The sequence below is a fragment of the Oncorhynchus tshawytscha genome, linkage group LG33, assembly GCF_018296145.1.
Source record: "Oncorhynchus tshawytscha isolate Ot180627B linkage group LG33, Otsh_v2.0, whole genome shotgun sequence".
Taxonomy (NCBI): domain Eukaryota; kingdom Metazoa; phylum Chordata; class Actinopteri; order Salmoniformes; family Salmonidae; genus Oncorhynchus; species Oncorhynchus tshawytscha.
Window position 1 is genome coordinate 37,786,923 of NC_056461.1, and position 15,685 is coordinate 37,802,607.

Consider the following 15,685-nt stretch of genomic DNA (forward strand, 5'->3'; position numbering starts at 1 on the left):
GCAGTTCTATCTTGTCGGAAAATGTTATAGTTAGGAATGGAAATTTCAAGGTTTTTGGTGGTCTTCCTAAGCCAGGATTCAGACAGAGCTAGGACATCCGGATTGGTGGAGTGTGCTAGGGCAGTGAATAAAACAAACTTAGGGAGGAGGCTTCTAATGTTAACATGCATGAAACCAAGGCTTTTACAGTTGCAGAAGTCAACAAATGAGAGAGCCTGGGGGATGGGAGTTGAGGTAGAAACTGCAGGGCCTGGATTAACCTCTACATCACCAGAGGAACAGAGGAGGAGTAGGATAAGGGTATGGCTAAAGGCTAACAGAACTGGACGCCTAGTACGTTCAGAACAGAGAGTAAAAGTTGTGCTGAATTTGACACACAATTCACAATTCAATTCTTATTTTCAACAATCCAATGGTCATGAAGGGATTTATCTTATCATTCTATGAACTTGGTGTCCGCATGTTTCAATGAATTCCCTTTCAGGGGCCCATCGAAAATGATCTACGGTGGAAGATAACAGAATATAGCCTGCCATGTGAGCCATGTGCGTAGTAGCAGTGAATTTATACTGCACTGTCACATAATATGACAGAGATTGTAAAGGCATGGAAAGTATATTTTAAACGCTACAGTGGCCAAATCTTCACATGTACAAATGTAGGATCTTAATTTGAAAATAATCCTGCAGGAACAGGAAATGTGAGTTACTATGTGAATTATAATTAATGGACATTTTTGTAGGCATTGATACATTTTTTGGTGAGGGGAAAGTCAAGCCTAACATTTTTTGGTGGAAATTACAAACTTCAGAAGCCTTTTTAAACCTCAAATACACTACACATTTTAAATGTCCTGCATTTCAGGGAAGTTCTCCTGCAATAGGGTGATCCAATTAAAATCCTACACCTGTAATAAGAAGAGATGTGTTGTCTGCTTGGGTGGGAATAGCAGTTCTACTGTATGTTGGTTACTGTCATAATTCAGTCAAACGTAAAAGTAATTCACTATAATTTTTCTGTCACGTTCTGACCTTAGTTCCTTTTTTATGTCTTTATTTTAGTTGGTCAGGGTGTGAGTTGGGGTGGGCATTCTATGTTGTTTTTTTATGTTTTGTTCTGTTGTTATATTTCTATGTGTTTGGCCAAGTATGGTTCTCAATCAGAGGCAGGTGTCAGTCGTTTGTCTCTGATTGGGAGCCATATTTAGGTAGCCTGTTTTCTACTGTGTTTTGTGGGTGGTTGTATCCTGTGTTAGTGTTTTCACCATACGGGACTGTTTCGGTTGTTTGTACTTTTGTTCAGTGTTCTGTTGATTTATTAAATATATCATTATTGTTACGGCTTTCTTCCGTCGAAGGAGAGCCGGACCAAAATGCAGCGTAGTTAAATCGAGACATCTTTAATGACGATAAATACGAAACATACAAAAACAACAAACGGAAATGTGAAAACCTAATACAGCCTGTCTGGTGACAACTAACACAGAGACAGGAACAATCACCCACAAAACACAAAGTGAAACCAAGGCTACCTAAATATGGTTCCCAATCAGAGACAACGAGAATCACCTGACTCTGATTGAGAACCGCCTCAGGCAGCCATAGACTATGCTAGACACCCCTACTCAGCCACAATCCCAATACCTACTAAAACCCCAATACCAAAACACAACACAAAATAAACCCATGTCACACCCTGGCCTGACCAAATAAATATATAAACACAAAATACTAAGACCAGGGGGTGACAATTATGGACACTTACCACGCTGCACATTGGTCTTATCCTTGCTACACCTCACCTGAAGAAGAGGAATTCCGTTACATTTTCTAAACCATTGAAAGCTATTTTCAACTCAACTTGAAATATTACTGAACAAAAAATTCAAACGCAACATGTAAAGTATTAGTCCCATGTTTCATGAGCGGAAATAATAGATCCCAGAAATTTTCCATACACACAAAAAAAAGTATTTCTCTCAAATATTGTGCACACATTTGTTTACATCCCTGTTAGTGAGCTTTTCTCATTTGCGAAGATAATCCATCCTCCTGACAGGTGTCGCATATCAAGAAAATTAAGCAGCATGATCACAACACAGGTGCACCTTGTGCTGGGGACAATAAAAGGCCACTCTAAACTGTGCAGTTTTGTCACACAACACAATGCCACAGATGTATCAAGTTTTGAGGGAGCATGCAATTGGCATGCTGACTGCAGGAAAGTCCACCAGAGCTGTTACCAGAGAATGTAATGTTAATTTATCTACCAAAAGCTGCCTCCAACGTTGTTTTAGAGAATTTGGCAGTACGTCCAACAAGTCTCACAACCGCAGATGACATGTAACCACGCCAGCCCAGGACCTCCACATCCAGTTTCTTCACCTGCGGGATCGCCAGCCACCCGGACAGCTGATGAAAATGTGCGTTCGCACAACCAAAGAATTACTGGACAAACTGTCATAAACAGTCTCAGGGAAGCTCATCTGTGTGCTCATTGTCCTCACTAGGGTCTTGACCTGGCTGCATTTTGGCATCGTAACCAACTTCAGTGGGCAAAATGCTCACCTTCGATGGCCACTGGCACGCTGGAGAAGCGTGCTTTATACAGATGAATCCTGGATTCAACTGTACCGGGAAGATGGCAGACAGCGTGAATGGCGTTGTGTGGGCGAGTGGTTTGCTGATGTCAACGTTGTGAACCTAGTGCCCCATGGTGGCGGTGGGGTTATGGTATGGGCAGGCACAAGCTCCGGACAACAAACCCAATTGCGTTTTGCATACACAGAGATACTGTGATGATATCCTGAGGCCCATTCATCCGTCGCCATCACCTAATGTTTCAGCATGATAATGCATGGCCCGATGTCGCAAGGATCTATACACAATTCCTGGAAGTTGTAAATATCCCAGTTCTTTCATTGCCTGCATACTCACCAGACATGTCATCCATTGAGCATGTTTGGGATGCTCTGGATCGACACGTACGACAAAATGTTCCAGTTCACACCAATATCCAGAAACTTCGCACAGCCATTGAAGAGTACTAGGACAACATTCCACAGGCCACAATGAACAGCCTGATCAAATCTATATGAAGGAGATGTGTCGCACTGCATGAGGAAAATGGTGTTCACAACAGTTTTCTAATCCATGCAAAAATGTATTCCCAGTCATGTGAAATCCATAAATTAGGGCCTAATTAATTTATTTCAATTGACTGATTTCCTTATATTAACTGTAACTCAGTAAAATATTTTAAATTGTTGCATTTACATTTTTTTCTAGGTGTAGTTTGCAGTGTTTCCCTAAGGTGCCATGGGTGAACAGTGTTATCCCCAGTGGCTGCAATGTGGGCTGTAGGAAGACAGTTCATCTGAACATCACTGATGTAAGTGTGGAAAACCACCTGGGTAATTGAATAATTTATGATTCTATCCCAAACAATCCATCAGTGGCCAGGAGAGTTTAGGGCTTTGGTGGCCAAATCACAAGTAATACAACTTGCAGACAGCCTGGGTTGGTCTCAGGGGTAAGTGTCAGATGATGGAGTGGAAGACATGGCTGTGTGGATGGAGCATGTGAGGAGGGGGACAGCTGGCATAATGGAGTTGGATGATTCTGGATATCTATGTGGTTCATTCTAGGACCAGCCATCTCCCTGCTCCATGGGCCCATGTCACTCCTCTAGAATAGTGACCTCCCTAGGGACACTGCTAAGCAGTCCTCTAGTCTGTGGCTCAGTTGGTAGAGCATGAAGCTTGTAACGCCAGGATAGTGAATTCCATTTCCCCCTAAAATGTAAGCATGTAAGCATGCATAACTGTAAGTCACATTGGATGAAAGTGTCTATCTAAAATGCATTTATTATTACTATTATTATTATTATTAGTAGTAGTAGTAGCAATACTAGTAGTAGAAGTAGTAGCAATAGCAGTAGAATTAGTAGTAGTAGCAGTAGTAGCAATAGCAGTAGTAGTAGTAGCAGTAGTAGAAGTAGCAATAGCAGTAGTAGTAGTAGTAGTAGAAGTAGTAGCAATAGCAGTAGTAGCAGTAGTAGAAGTAGTAGCAATAGCAGTGGAAGTAGTAGTAGTAGTAGTAGTAGTAGAAGTAGTAGCAATAGCAGTAGTAGTAGTAGCTTTGGAAGTAGTAGAGGTAGTAGTAGCAGCAGAAGTAGCAATATTATTATTATTAGTAGTAGTAGTAGTAACAGTAGAAGTAGTACTAGTAGTAGCAGTAGTGGATGTAATAGCAGTATTATTAGTAGTAGCAGTAGTAGTAGTAGCAGTAGTAGTAGCAGCAGTAGTAGTAGTAGCAGTAGCAGCAGTAGTAACAGCAGTAGCAGTAGTAGTAGCAGCAGTAGTAGTAGTAGCAGTAGTAGTAGTAGCAGTAGCAGCAGTAGTAGTAGCAGCATTAGTAGTAGTAGCAGTAGTAGTAGCAGCAGAAGTAGCAGTATTATTATTATTAGTAGTAGTAGTAACATTAGTAGTAGCAGTAGTAGTAATAGTAGTAGTAGATGGAGCAGTAGTAGCTATAGCAGTGGAAGTGGTCCTCTAGTCTGTAGCTCTGATGGTAGAGCAAGGCGCTTGCAACGCCATGATAGTGGGTTGCATTTCCCCCTGAACATCTGTACTTAATGTAGGCATGCATGCAATGTAAGTCACATTGGATAAAAGTATCTGTCTAAATTGCATTCATATTTATTATTATTATTATTAGAAGTAGTAGTAGTGGCAGTAGAAGTAGCAGTAGTAGTAATAGCAGTAGTAGTGGTAGAAGAAGCAATAGTAGTAGTAGTAGTCGTAGTAGTAGTAGTAATAGCGGTAGTAGTAGCAGTAGTAGTAATAGTATTAGTAGTAGTAATAGCAGTAGTAGCAGTAGTAGTAGTATAGTAGTAGTAGTAGCAGTATTGGTGGTAGTAGTAGTATTAGCAGCAGTAGTAGTAGTAGCAGTAGTAGTAGTAGCAGCAGTAGTAGTAATAGTATTAGTAGTAGTAATAGCAGCAGTAGTAGTAGTATAGTAGTAGTAGCAGTATTGGTGGTAGTAGTAGTAGTAGTAGTAGTAGCAGTAGTAGTAGCAGTAGTAGTAGTAGTAGTAGCAGTAGTAGTAGTAGTAGTAGTAGTAGCAGTAGTAGTAGTAGTAGTAGCAGTAGTAGCAGTAGTAGTAGTAGTAGTAGTAGTAGTAGCAGTAGTAGTAGCAGTAGTAGTAGTAGTAGTAGCAGTAGTAGTAATAGTAGTAGTAGTGGTAACAGCAGTAAAAGTAATAGTAGTGGTAGTACCAGTAGTATTAATCATATCACTTGGGCTCCCGAGTGGTGCTGCTGTCTAAGGAACTGCATCTCAGTGCTAGAGGCGTCACTACAGAACCTGGTTCGATTCTGGGCTGTATCACAACCGGCCGTGATTGGGAGTTCCATAGGGTGCTGCACATTTGGCCCAGCGCCGTCCAGGTTAAGGTTGGTCGGCGGAAGGCCGTCATTGTAAATAAGAATAAGTTCTTAACTGACTTGTCTAATTAAATAAAGGTTAAATAAAATAAACAAAATTGTAGAAGCAGTAGTAGTACTAGCAGTAGTAGCCGTACCATTAGCTGTAGTAGTAGTATAAGTAGTAGTAGTTTTAGCAGTAACAGTACTACTTGTAGTAGCAGTAACAGTACTACTACTTGTAGTACTAGTAGCAGCAGTAGTAGCAGTAGCTGTAGTAGAAGCAGTAGTAGCAGTAGTAGTAGTAGCAGTAGTAGCAGTAGTAGTGATATAAGTAATAGTAGTAATAGCAGTAGTAGTAATAGTAGCAGTAGTAGCAGTACTAACAGTAGTAGTAGTAATTGTAGTAGCTGCAGTAGTAGTAGTACTAGTAGTAGTAGTCGTAGTAGTTATAGTAGTAGTGGTAGTAGCAGTAACAGTAGTAGCTGTAGTAATAATAGTAGCAGTAGTAGAAGCAGTAGCAGTAGTATTATTAGTAGTAGATGCAGTAGTAGCATTATTAGTAGTAGTAGCAGTTGTAGCAGTGGTATAAGAAGTAATAGTAGTAGTAGTAGCCATAGTAGTAGCTGCAATAGTAGTAGTAGCAGTAGTAACAGTAGTAGTAGCAGTAGTAGTAATATCTGTAGTAGTGATAGTAGGAGTAGTAGTAATAGTAGCAGCAGTAGTAGTAGTAATAGTAGTAGCAGTAGTAGTATTAGTAGCAGTAGCAGTATTATTATTATTAGGTTATGCTCCACAGACCATGGAAATGTCATTGGGTGATGGGAAGTGCTGGTTCCCACACCGATGTGTCTTATGCCCATTTGTAAAGTTTGTAATCGATTTAAAGTGGGTAAATATTTGAGCTATATCGTTATCAATGTTCCCTGTAAGTGAGAATGTGACATTTAATAGCAATTGAGAGAGTGGATGTTTTTCAGCTGTCACTGTGAACACGATCAAAGATCGAGAGAGAGAGAGAGAGAGAGAGAGAGAGCTTTAAGATCTGTTCGGGAGGGTTAGGGGCTGGTAGATCGTTTATCTAGAATCTCAAAGTCCGCCTCTATCCTGTGCGGTCTTTTTCTTCGGACCTGCAATGGATGTGACGGCTGGATTTGCATTCTTTATCATTTTTCTGCAACTAATTCACGCGAATGGACTTTATATATCCAATAGCATAGGTATGTGGGATTTGTGATATTATAGGCTACGTTTAATACAGTTGTGTAAAGCTTAACCTAGGCACCACGGTTGAGAATATGTTCTGATCACGATTCGACTCTTGATGCACGTCAATTTCACAGAGGTTATTTCGTAGCCCAGAAATGTTCAATAATATTTGACAGAAACATAAATATCCTGGAGTTGGGCTCTGTAGTTTGTTTATAAACAATGCAGTGTCTCAGTAAGGTTTCCCTTTCTTTTGCATGACACCAACTTTTCCCACATTTATTTTGCATCCAAACACAGTTTACGTGCGCTCAAATTCAGCATGTAAAGAACATTCTAATTGCAGATTCATCATGCACTATTGATAAGTCGTGAATTTGCTAATTTATAGTTGAGGTTTTTACAGCAGTTAGGCTATTAGTTTGCCTAACAACAACAACGACCTCTCCAAATAATAATTTACATTTTGACTTGTAAAATAAATGGTTGGAATTAAATTAAACTTGACACTTCAATTTAATTAATTTAAATACGAACTCGATTATTTCAAATTGACAGCTTTGAGCATCACACTGTCTTGACGCGTGCTTCCCTGCGTCACCTACTGGGTGGGTCACTGCTTCCAATCTAAACAGAAGTGAACAAAAGTGATGGATACAGTCGTGTGTAGTCTTGTTGTAAACATAGAATTATTTGAAATTCCTAAAGAATGATAGTCTGCCTACCTACCGTGTAAAACGCATGCTCATCTGCGCGCGGGGATCGGGCGTGAACACTTTGGCAATTGGAACACCGAAGTTTAAAACGCTGTTTGATAGGCCTATTGTCCAGGTTTCTTGTTGTCTGTGGTTTATTTGATATGGTAGGGAATATACCAAAGTCAGTTGTGGCTGTAAAATGTCTGATCTATATTATTCACAGATTCACATTGTATGATGTCATGTTTATCAAGTGAGACCCAGGATATTTATTTATTTACCCATGCTATTTAGATACCAAAGCTGTACCTGCTTGAGTGTGTGTGTGCGTGCTTGTGTGACTATGTGCATCTGAGCTCCTATGCATGATTGTGTGTGTATTGATCAGTGTGTGACTGTCTCTTCCTTTGCACACAGAGTCTCTGCAGCATGTCCTGAGGGAATATGGGGTGGTGAGGCCTGTGAACACTGACGCAGAAGGCCGCTTCCTCTCAGGTGCTGTCTCCGCACCTCAGCTGGACAGCCAGCACCAGCAGGTCTACAGACGCTGGAGGAGGGAGGCTGCAGCCACCTCAGACCGCAACCATGGAGACCTGGAGGAAGGAGATGGCACCGCCAGGCACAGGGAGACACTCTTCTACAACGTCACTGTGTTTGGCCGGGAGCTTCACCTGCACCTGCGCCTCAACTCCAGGCTGGTGGCCCCCGGAGCTAAAGTGGAGTGGCATGAGGAGGGCAACCAGACCCGCTACGAGCCTCTACTGGAGAGCGACTGCTTTTATGTAGGAGAGGTCACCAACGTCAGGGACACATCCGTCGCTCTCAGCAACTGTGATGGCCTGGTAAGTGCTGCATTGTTGAGAAATGTATCCCTCGTGTATAGTTATTAACCTGCTAGTACGCCTGTAGAACGTATTAGGTAGCTTCAGTTGATTGACAGAGGGGGAAATGCCATAGTAATGAAGATGGTTAGACTGAGGTCATCCAAGAGGCAGGAGAGATTGAAAAGTGGAACCACTGCCCTGGTAGATTGTTGTGGTTGTGTATCACTGCACAGAAGGACAGGATATTTTCCATGTAGGCAGATGTTTTTCATATGGTCTGCATCAAAATATAGGATTGTAAACAAAACGAAAGCTGTAATCTCATAATGAAACAAACTTCTCCCTGCTTGGCATTGCTGGTTGGCCTCCCCCAGGCAGGGTGGCAGTATTCAGTATGCAGATCATTGCTGATTGGCCTCCCCCAGGCAGGGTGGCAGTATTCAGTATGCAGATCATTGCTGATTGGCCTCCCCAGGCAGGGTGGCAGTATTCAGTATGCAGATCATTGCTGATTGGCCTCCCCAGGCAGGGTGGCAGTATTCAGTATGCAGATCATTGCTGATTGGCCTCCACCAGGCAGGGTGGCAGTATTCAGTATGCAGATCATTGCTGATTGGCCTCCCCCAGGCAGGGTGGCAGTATTCAGTATGCAGATCATTGCTGATTGGCCTCCCCCAGGCAGGGTGGCAGTATTCAGTATGCAGATCATTGCTGATTGGCCTCCCCCAGGCAGGGTGGCAGTATTCAGTATGACGATCATTGCTGATTGGCCTCCCCCAGGCAGGGTGGCAGTATTCAGTATGCAGATCATTGCTGGTTGGCCTCCACCAGGCAGGGTGGCAGTATTCAGTATGCAGATCATTGCTGATTGGCCTCCCCCAGGCAGGGTGGCAGTATTCAGTATGCAGGTCATTGCTGTTTGGCCTCCACCAGGCAGGGTGGCAGTATTCAGTATGCAGGTCATTGCTGATTGGCCTCCACCAGGCAGGGTGGCGGCATTCAGTATGCAGGTCATTGCTGATTGGCCTCCCCAGGCAGGGTGGCAGTATTCAGTATGCAGGTCATTGCTGATTGGCCTCCACCAGGCAGGGTGGCAGTATTCAGTATGCAGGTCATTGCTGATTGGCCTCCACCAGGCAGGGTGGCAGTATTCAGTATGCAGGTCATTGCTGATTGGCCTCCACCAGGCAGGGTGGCAGTATTCAGTATGCAGGTCATTGCTGATTGGCCTCCACCAGGCAGGGTGGCGGCATTCAGTATGCAGGTCATTGCTGATTGGCCTCCCCAGGCAGGGTGGCAGTATTCAGTATGCAGGTCATTGCTGATTGGCCTCCACCAGGCAGGGTGGCAGTATTCAGTATGCAGGTCATTGCTGATTGGCCTCCACCAGGCAGGGTGGCAGTATTCAGTATGCAGGTCATTGCTGATTGGCCTCCACCAGGCAGGGTGGCGGCATTCAGTATGCAGGTCTCTGTGCTGTTGGAGGTGGGAGGCCCAGGGGAGGTTTTAGTGCCTGGAGGCTAACACTTCATATTTCAAACAGCTGCTTCATCCCCTCTCCCTCCCACCCTGCAGGAAATAAACCACGTCTCCTTATTAATGATCACATGAAATAGTTTAGCTGAAATCCCCTCTGTTTAATTAAATATACTCCTTAGAGACACACACACTACTACCCTCTCAAGGTAGGTTTCAGACAAGTCTGCGTTTAGAATTAGCGATAAACAATTTGTTAAAAAAAGACACCACTGTGATTTTCTCTCTTTACACTGTGTTGTTCCCCATGTCCCCTGGACAAATCACTCTGCAGTGCTAGGATCAGAACTGTCCAATAAACAGGTCCAGATTGCAGTGTCAGAAAACAACCATCAAGGGAAAGACTGGTCTTCAAACACGGACAGTCTCATTGGCGAGTGTCTGTCCATGAGTGACTTCAATTACTAGCTTCAGTTGATCGACAGAGGGGGAAATGCCATAGTAATGAAGATGGTTAGACTGAGGTCATCCAAGAGGCAGGAGAGATTGAAAAGTGGAACCACTGCCCTGGTAGATTGTTGTGGTTGTGTATCACTGCACAGAAGGACTGAGGATATTTTCCATGTAGGCAGATGTTTTTCATATGGTCTGCATCAAAATATAGGATTGTAAACAAAACGAAAGCTGTAATCTCATAATGAAACAAACTTCTCCCTGCTTGGCATTGCTGATTGGCCTCCACCAGGCAGGGTGGCAGTATTCAGTATGCAGGTCATTGCTGATTGGCCTCCACCAGGCAGTGTGGCAGTATTCAGTATGCAGGTCATTGCTGATTGGCCTCTACCAGGCAGGGTGGCAGTATTCAGTATGCAGATCATTGCTGATTGGCCTCCACCAGGCAGGGTGGCAGTATTCAGTATGCAAATCATTGCTGGTTGGCCTCCACCAGGCAGTGTGGCAGTATTCAGTATGCAGGTCATTGCTGATTGGCCTCCACCAGGCAGTGTGGCAGTATTCAGTATGCAGGTCATTGCTGATTGGCCTCCACCAGGCAGTGTGGCACTATTCAGTATGCAGATCATTGCTGGTTGGCCTCCACCAGGCAGTGTGGCAGTATTCAGTATGCAGTTCATTGCTGATTGGCCTCCACCAGGCAGTGTGGCAGTATTCAGTATGCAGGTCATTGCTGATTGGCCTCCACCAGGCAGTGTGGCAGTATTCAGTATGCAGGTCATTGCTGATTGGCCTCTACCAGGCAGGATGGCAGTATTCAGTATGCAGATCATTGCTGGTTGGCCTCCACCAGGCAGTGTGGCAGTATTCAGTATGCAGGTCATTGCTGATTGGCCTCCACCAGGCAGGATGGCAGTATTCAGTATGCAGGTCATTGCTGATTGGCCTCCACCAGGCAGGATGGCAGTATTCAGTATGCAGGTCATTGCTGATTGGCCTCCACCAGGCAGGATGGCAGTATTCAGTATGCAGGTCATTGCTGATTGGCCTCCACTAGGCAATGTGGCAGTATTCAGTATGCAGGTCATTGCTGATTGGCCTCCACCAGGCAGGATGGCAGTATTCAGTATGCAGGTCATTGCTGATTGCCCTCACCAGGCAGTGTGGCAGTATTCAGTATGCAGGTCATTGCTGATTGGCCTCCACCAGGCAGTGTGGCAGTATTCAGTTTGCAGTTCATTGCTGATTGGCCTCCACCAGGCAGTGTGGCAGTATTCAGTATGCAGGTCATTGCTGATTGGCCTCCACCAGGCAGTGTGGCAGTATTCAGTATGCAGGTCATTGCTGATTGGCCTCCACCAGGCAGGATGGCAATATTCAGTATGCAGATCATTGCTGGTTGGCCTCCACCAGGCATTGTGGCAGTATTCAGTATGCAGGTCATTGCTGATTGGCCTCCACCAGGCAGTGTGGCAGTATTCAGTATGCAGGTTATTGCTGATTGGCCTCCACCAGGCAGGATGGCAGTATTCAGTATGCAGGTCATTGCTGATTGGCCTCCACCAGGCAGTGTGGCAGTATTCAGTATGCAGGTCATTGCTGATTGGCCTCCACCAGGCAGGATGGCAGTATTCAGTATGCAGGTCATTGCTGATGGTCCTCCACCAGGCAGGATGGCAGTATTCAGTATGCAGGTCATTGCTGATTGCCCTCCACCAGGCAGTGTGGCAGTATTCAGTATGCAGGTCATTGCTGATTGGCCTCCACCAGGCAGGATGGCAGTATTCAGTTTGCAGTTCATTGCTGATTGGCCTCCACCAGGCAGTGTGGCAGTATTCAGTATGCAGGTCATTGCTGATTGGCCTCCACCAGGCAGTGTGGCAGTATTCAGTATGCAGGTCATTGCTGATTGGCCTCCACCAGGCAGGATGGCAGTATTCAGTATGCAGATCATTGCTGGTTGGCCTCCACCAGGCATTGTGGCAGTATTCAGTATGCAGGTCATTGCTGATTGGCCTCCACTAGGCAGTGTGGCAGTATTCAGTATGCAGGTCATTGCTGATTGGCCTCCACCAGGCAGGATGGCAGTATTCAGTATGCAGGTCATTGCTGATGGTCCTCCACCAGGCAGGATGGCAGTATTCAGTATGCAGGTCATTGCTGATGGTCCTCCACCAGGCAGGATGGCAGTATTCAGTATACAGGTCATTGCTGATTGGCCTCCACCAGGCAGGATGGCAGTATTCAGTATGCAGGTCATTGCTGGTCGGCCCCAGGTCATTGGTACTGCAGGCCAGGCATGAGTACCACCATTAGCAGACTGCAGCAGACCAGCAGCAAAGTGGAGCTTATGTACATAAAGTGTCTCAGAGAAGGAAAGAGTGCTGATCTAAGATCAGGTCCCTCCGTGTATTCATTATGATCTATAAAATTATAGATCATTATGATCTATAAAACTGATCCTAGATCAGTACTCATACTCCAAGATTCTTTATGAATACGGGTCCAGAGTAGGCTGCTGCACTGAGAAGGCTAGGGGCATGATGCTGGTCCTGGACCCCTGCTAAGAGACAAGTGAGTAAGGAATGCCCTACAAGCAGAGGCACAAGCTGTTGCCATTGCCACAGTATCTGTAGGAGGAAGTGACATACACCAAATGATTCTCAGAAAAAAAGTGATGTGTTGGTATGGCCTCTTAGGTTAGATTTAGTGTGAGTACCAGTCTCTTTAGCTAACATTTCACTCGCCACTCCTTGTCATTGCCAAAAAATACTGGTCTTTCGGCAATGTCAATGTTCAATATGCGCTGAATTAACAGCGGAGTTGCTCATTGGTTGTTGGAAAAAACATGATTATTTTCCATGACATCATGTGGAGCTTCGAAATTAGAATTTAAAACAAAGTAAGTTTTATTTTGATGCTTAAAATCAAAACGTAGACATTTTGTGGTTGAAATTGCTGTATGTATTTAGTTTGAGAATTTAGATGTGAGCATCTGAACAAACAAAAAACTGTTGCTTAGCAACCGAATACCAACTTGTTCTGTGGAGAAAAAAGGATAAGAGTTCCAAAATGTGCATACATTTTTTGTTGTGATTGGAAGATAGCTGTGAGGGTGATCGAATCACGATCAAATCCTCTGTTTACCTCGAGCTCATTAATGATAGAACGTTAATATTTGAAGATGGCAGAAAGGCCAGTCTCCTTGGCACATGACATGGAGTGGATTAGCTAAAGAGACTGGTACCCAGGCTAAATTAGATTGGGTGGCCTGAGCAAATCTGCTGTGGCCTATGCTACAGACAGTTGTCATGGAAACCATCCTCTTATGCAATTTGTCCTGAGGGGTCAGCCTGTCAGTTTAAAGTCTCTGTGTGTGTGTGTGTGTGTGTGTGTGTGTGTGATATCTATCTATTTTTTCCCTCATCCCTTCTCTGTGTGATCTGTCCCATTTGACCTTGTTCCAGAGATGCATTGCGTTGCTGAATTATAATTAAATATAACTTACATATCACTTTCTCGGTGTTATAATATCAGAGCAGTCAATCCTCTACTACAAGGGTTCTTACACTTATACAGCTCGAGACCCGAATGAGAAATGGACCATTCCACCATGACCCAAATCGTCCTCCAATGACACAAATTAAGAATAAATAGTGTGTGATTATAGATTTATTGTCATAACTCACAACCCACCTCTCGCATGCCCAGGACCCACTTTGGGTACGGATCCATAGTTTAAGAAAGCCTTCTGTACTACAAACAGTAAGAACAGCTGGTAGTCTTATCCAACTTTCAATCAAGCCACCAAAGACACCATAATCCCATACAGACCACACGCTTCCCAAAAGTTCAGGAAATGAAGCAATTTTGCATTGTGATGGTTTCTGTGTTGGTTGGAAATCCTTCGGCCTTTGCACGACATAGCAGCCTATGTCAGCTGTGTTTAAACAAGTGACAAAGATGCAACCTTTCTCAAGTTTCTGTCGTCCCGGGGGTCTTTTCTCAACATAAGCGGTAGATGTCACTTATTTAGTTGGGTTAACTTTGTGCTACAATCAAGTTGTATGAATTTTGTTCATGCTGCTCCTCTGGCACGGATGTGGCTGGGGTGTTTGGAGCTGTGTCCGTACTTACACAAACTCAGAGCCGTCTCAAATCAATGTTGAGCCAAATGCACCAAATTGGACCAGGGCTAACTGTTTCAGCCATCTGTCGCACCTCTCCCAGGTTTGGGCCAATAGGAGTCACTCTCTTTGTGGTGTTGAGCGGGCCATGGAGAGGGGTGAAAGAGGAACACTTTTCGGGTAGGGCCATTCCAGAATCCCCTGGCTCTCTATGGAGTAGCTGTGGCCTTTGATTATTCCATTGGAAGGACAGAGTGGGGAGCCCACTGTGACTACACTGGCACACTTTCTTTCCTCTCACCAGGAGTTTAGATTCGTTTCTGTTTGAGTGTGGATGGAAACCTCAGTCCTAATTGTAGGATACAAGATAGCATTCTTCTGGTGTTATTTTCTTCCCTCTCTCCATCGCTCATCCATCTAGCTGTAGGCCCAGTCCAGCAGGCTATAGACCCAGTCCAGCAGGCTATAGACCCAGTCCAGCAGGCTGTAGGCCCAGTCCATCTGTCTGTAGGCCCAGTCCAGCAGGCTATAGACCCAATCCAGCAGGCTGTAGGTCTAGTCCAGCAGGCTATAGACCCAGTCCAGCAGGCTATAGACCCAGTCCAGCAGGCTATAGACCCTGTCCAGCAGGCTGTAGGCCCAGTCCATCTGGCTGTAGGCCCAGACCAGCAGGCTGTAGGCCCAGACCAGCAGGCTGTAGGCCCAGTCCAGCAGGCTGTAGGCCCAGTCCATCTGGCTGTAGGCCCAGACCAGCAGGCTGTAGGCCCAGACCAGCAGGCTGTAGGCCCAGTCCATCTGGCTGTAGGCCCAGTCCATCTGGCTGTAGGCCTTGTCTAGTAGGCTGCGTGTTACATTACTCTTTCAAAGGGACATATTGACATGCTTGTCAGGATTTATAGTTGAGAGAACAGGCCCAGCTGGACTGAACAGAGCATCTTTGACCTGGAAGACACAAGGCCTCTGCGGTTGCGGTAGAGAACAGGTATCTATACACCTGAATACAGCTGACCTCCTTAGAGAGCACTCATCACAAACATGGAAGCCAATAAATATCTTGTAATGTGTGTTTTTTGTTTGGTTCTGTGTCAGCCTTCTTTCGGTGCCACGAGACTCAGTCCAATTACACAGATTTAATATATGTATATATTCACCAACTTTAAATGCTACGGTGTCAGTCATGGAATTCTTCCAAACGCTATATATATATATATATATATATATATATATATATATATATATATATATATATATATATATATATATATATATATATATATATTACTTTAAATGCTACGGTGTCAGTCATGGAATTCTGACACCATAGCATTATATATATATATATATATATATATATATATATATATATATATAGCGTTTGGAAGAATTCCATGACTGACACCGTGGCATTATATATATATATATATATATATAGCGTTTGGAAGAATTCCATGACTGACACCGTAGCATTGAAAGT

At 44.2% G+C, this 15,685-nt stretch overlaps 1 protein-coding gene across 1 annotated transcript in view; it reads left to right on the forward strand.

Moving 5' to 3' along the window:
- The first annotated feature begins 6,511 nt into the window (after positions 1-6,511).
- adamts2a (ADAM metallopeptidase with thrombospondin type 1 motif, 2a) overlaps positions 6,512-15,685 on the forward strand; it is an 82,263-nt gene continuing 73,089 nt past the window's right edge. Inside the window, exons 1-2 of the mRNA XM_024396944.2 lie at positions 6,512-6,644; positions 7,749-8,173. Of these exons, the coding sequence (XP_024252712.2) occupies positions 6,560-6,644; positions 7,749-8,173 (510 nt within the window). The 5' untranslated portion in view covers positions 6,512-6,559. The remainder of the gene's footprint in view (positions 6,645-7,748; positions 8,174-15,685) is intronic.